Raw genomic sequence first — 3,480 nt, 5'->3', positions numbered from 1 at the left:
TTATGAAATGTAAGTCCTGACTGTGCCTTTAATACCTGCCCGACATATCGGACATTTTCTTAATGCTGGAGCACATGTAGCACAACTAACTAAATGTCCACAAGGTAAGAGAACTATATTCGCCTCTTCATCCATACAAATTTTACATGTCCTCTGGTCCTTGAGTCTTTGATTTTCTAACAACAATGATTCATGATCAGCTGAAAAAAAAAAAAACGAAAATATTTCAGGATTATATGAAAGCATTCCCATTCTTGCCATTATTTTTAAATATGCAATCATCTTGATTTATCAACTGTGTTCAAGTCCTTCAGATGAACCTTTCCCTTGATATAGCTAGTCATATATAGTCATATGTTGTATCAAATGTATTTTTTCATTGTGCTGATGAGATTTGTATCAAATACAACATTTAAAGCTATATATGAAAAATGCATATAAGAAAAAACTTACCACTAGAATTTGTATCATTCAAGGACATGGTATCTAAAACTATACAAAAATATCAAATTTAATATCACTATGAATTAACTAATTTGCGACAGAAAGTGGGAATGAAATATTTGCAATGGTTCAGTTGTCATTACTTCCAATGCTCTATGATAGATTTCAATTTTGTTCTCATATTTTCTAATTAGGAAAACACTTGCACCTTGATCTCTGAAAAGAACATTGGGCAGCCAAATGTTTCAAAGTTCATATTGGTAAAAAAACAATTTTATTATAGTTCTTTTGCTTGGTTTCAGGAACAAATTATAGTCTTTATCAAGCAAATGATTGTATAATCTATATCAAATCCCCTTTACTAAATGCTATTCAGGGAATTTAAATAGAGATTACGTTTTAGGGGGTGAAAGCCAATTCTCGGAAGCAAAGGCACAGGCATCAGGATTTTTTCTTACCTTCGAACCCAAGGTGACTTATTGCTTAGCAGACAAAAATCCAACTCACTACCGATTGAGCTATTGCACTGCCACAAAAAGACAGTGTTCCAACCCAGAGTTAGAAGAAAGTATTGACGTTTACACAGTTCGAAAGTTGTTAACCCCTTCAAGGAGATATAAATATAGCCTAGCACAGGCAAAAATAGGTATTAGGGGGTAAAAGCCTACACCGAGCCGACTCTCAATTAGAGTGATTCAAAGTTACAAGGTACTATTCAGTATAAGTCACTGACAATTAAATGGACTAATTAATAGTTTATAAATCATTTTATACCTGCTGATTCTCTCCCTTCAACCTGTGATCCACTATCGGTTAAAGTAGGCATAGCTGGTGGATGAGTGTTAGTTGGAGGCATGACCTGATTATCTCCAAGATGGTAAATAGCATTTAATAAATCTTCTACACTATCAAAATCATCTCCTAAGTAAATTAAATGTATATATAAAAATGATGGTTGTAATATATCCAAGTGTATATCTAAGTTCAAATTACATTGGGTGACTACTTTTGCAAAACTTGCAACCCTATGAAAGACAGTTTTTTTTTGTCCTTTTTTCAAATTCAGTTTATACATAAAAATACCTTTCTGAGTTTTAAACAACAATAGAAAGTAAAAAATCTACTTGACCAACCTGTTCTATTTAATCTATCTTGTATCACTAATTTCACTCTTTCCCTTGGTATTTTCATATCTAACACTTTCTGAACAATTGGTAAATCTAATCGAGCTGTTATTTCTCGTTCTAAAAGAAAGAAAAAAAAATAAAGCTATTTTCATATTCTTTAATCAAGTACATCGCCTACTCTCAAACTGATCACATGTAGTGTGTTCTGTTAAAAGTTTCCCTCATTGCACAATGCATTGGCCCCTGAATACTGACTAGATGTAAATTTACTCATATCAGTAAAATTCTGAAAATGAATAAAAAAAATATGTCAAATTTGCGCAAAATGCATGTTTGTAAATGTCACTGTACATTCATTGATTAAGTAGAAACTTATACATCGAAAAAAAAACAATAAAACTATATATATACCTTCTGTTTGAGGACTTGCACTATCAGATGTCTATAATTAAAAATAATCAATTCTTATTTAATCAATGTTGTTAATTCAAAAGACTAAATGAACAGTCTAAGGTTCGAGTCCAGAATTAAAGTAGAAATTATGTATGTCAACTTAAGATGAAATTTTTGAAATATTTATATCATAGTCTTAAAGCAGGGTTAAAACTAAATGCTATAGTCACAATTTTTTGAAAATCTTTTTATTCCAAGTTATTTTTGTTCCAAATACTGATATCACTCTTACTGTGACAACCTACCTTCCATCAATATTTTGCTACATTGCATTAAGATCTGAATTCATCTAAATAGCTTGCAAGATTATCAAAACTCTTGTTAAAATAAGTCATACATTATAATAATGGCCTACTTACTCCATTTTTAAACCTTCTAACAAACGCTTCTCCTTTTACTTGTAGAACGTAGGGACATCTGGAAAACCATCTAGCATGTTCTTTCCATGGATCATCATTAGCTTCCCAAGTTCTTAATCCACCATCACAATGAAAGCATTTAACACTGTCATCAAAACCTACCAAGCAAATATATTCATATGCTCAGATATTTGTATGTAATCTTTACTTATATTACAATGAGTTTATAATAATCTATCTAGAGCCAATTCAAAACAAATATGAGAAAAACATTAACGTTATGTTATAACCTTTAATACAGTGCTACAGTCATCTGAAATATTGTCCATGTTGATGGAGCTTCAGTTTCTTGGTTGCTACTTCTATTTCTATTTCTATATAATGTGAAGAAGCTATCATCATACAACAACAGATGAAACCTTGAAAAATTAATACAAACCTGCATAAAAAAATCCAGCCTTTGCCAACATTTGTGGTGTTTGTGATACTCCCTTTGGCCAGTTAGCAAATGAAGCAATTCTAGAAGCTTCAGTTACATATTGTGGATGTCTTGGAGGTTCAGTAAAGATACCAGTTGAAGGTAATCTTTCATCAAGCCATAAAACTTCTATTCGACTATCGTTTAAAACTGGTAGTGTAATACCTAAGTCTGATTGGACATCAACCATTCGTGGAATATTACCAACATCTCTATTCCGAATAAGTCCACACCCAGGGAAATGTTTCCGATGTTCCACAGCAGGAATATCTGTTACTTCCCAATTCTTTAAAATACCATTGCAAAAAATGCATTGTACACGATCTGCGCTTTGAGTGAAAAAAAATCCCTCTTTCGCAAGGTCAGCTGGTGTAGGAGAACTATGGGGCCAACCATCATTAAATGTTCTCAAACGTTCATCTTCTGATCTCAACTTGGCTTCTCTAGAATCAGTTAATTGAGATTTATAGTGAGATTGGGAGTAGTTAGGAGTTGAATCCGCCCTATTAACAGAGGGTTGGGTTGGTTTAGTAGCATCATGATTTACATTATTTATTGCATCAATTCTGTTTACTCGGGTAGTTAGCACTACTGTATCAGAAACCTCACCACAATACAT

At 32.5% G+C, this 3,480-nt stretch overlaps 1 protein-coding gene across 1 annotated transcript; it reads right to left on the bottom strand.

The window, feature by feature from the left end:
* Positions 1-3,480, bottom strand: LOTGIDRAFT_130366 (hypothetical protein; the record flags this gene model as incomplete). Its single annotated transcript, XM_009065232.1, has 4 exons — positions 1-176; positions 1,252-1,564; positions 2,384-2,541; positions 2,823-3,480. The coding sequence occupies 4 exons, from the start codon at positions 3,478-3,480 to the stop codon at positions 1-3; spliced, it is 1,305 nt and encodes a 434-aa protein (XP_009063480.1).

The sequence above is a fragment of the Lottia gigantea genome, assembly GCF_000327385.1.
Source record: "Lottia gigantea unplaced genomic scaffold LOTGIsca_69, whole genome shotgun sequence".
NCBI classification, from domain to species: domain Eukaryota; kingdom Metazoa; phylum Mollusca; class Gastropoda; family Lottiidae; genus Lottia; species Lottia gigantea.
This window is presented reverse-complemented; position numbering and strand designations above follow the sequence as displayed.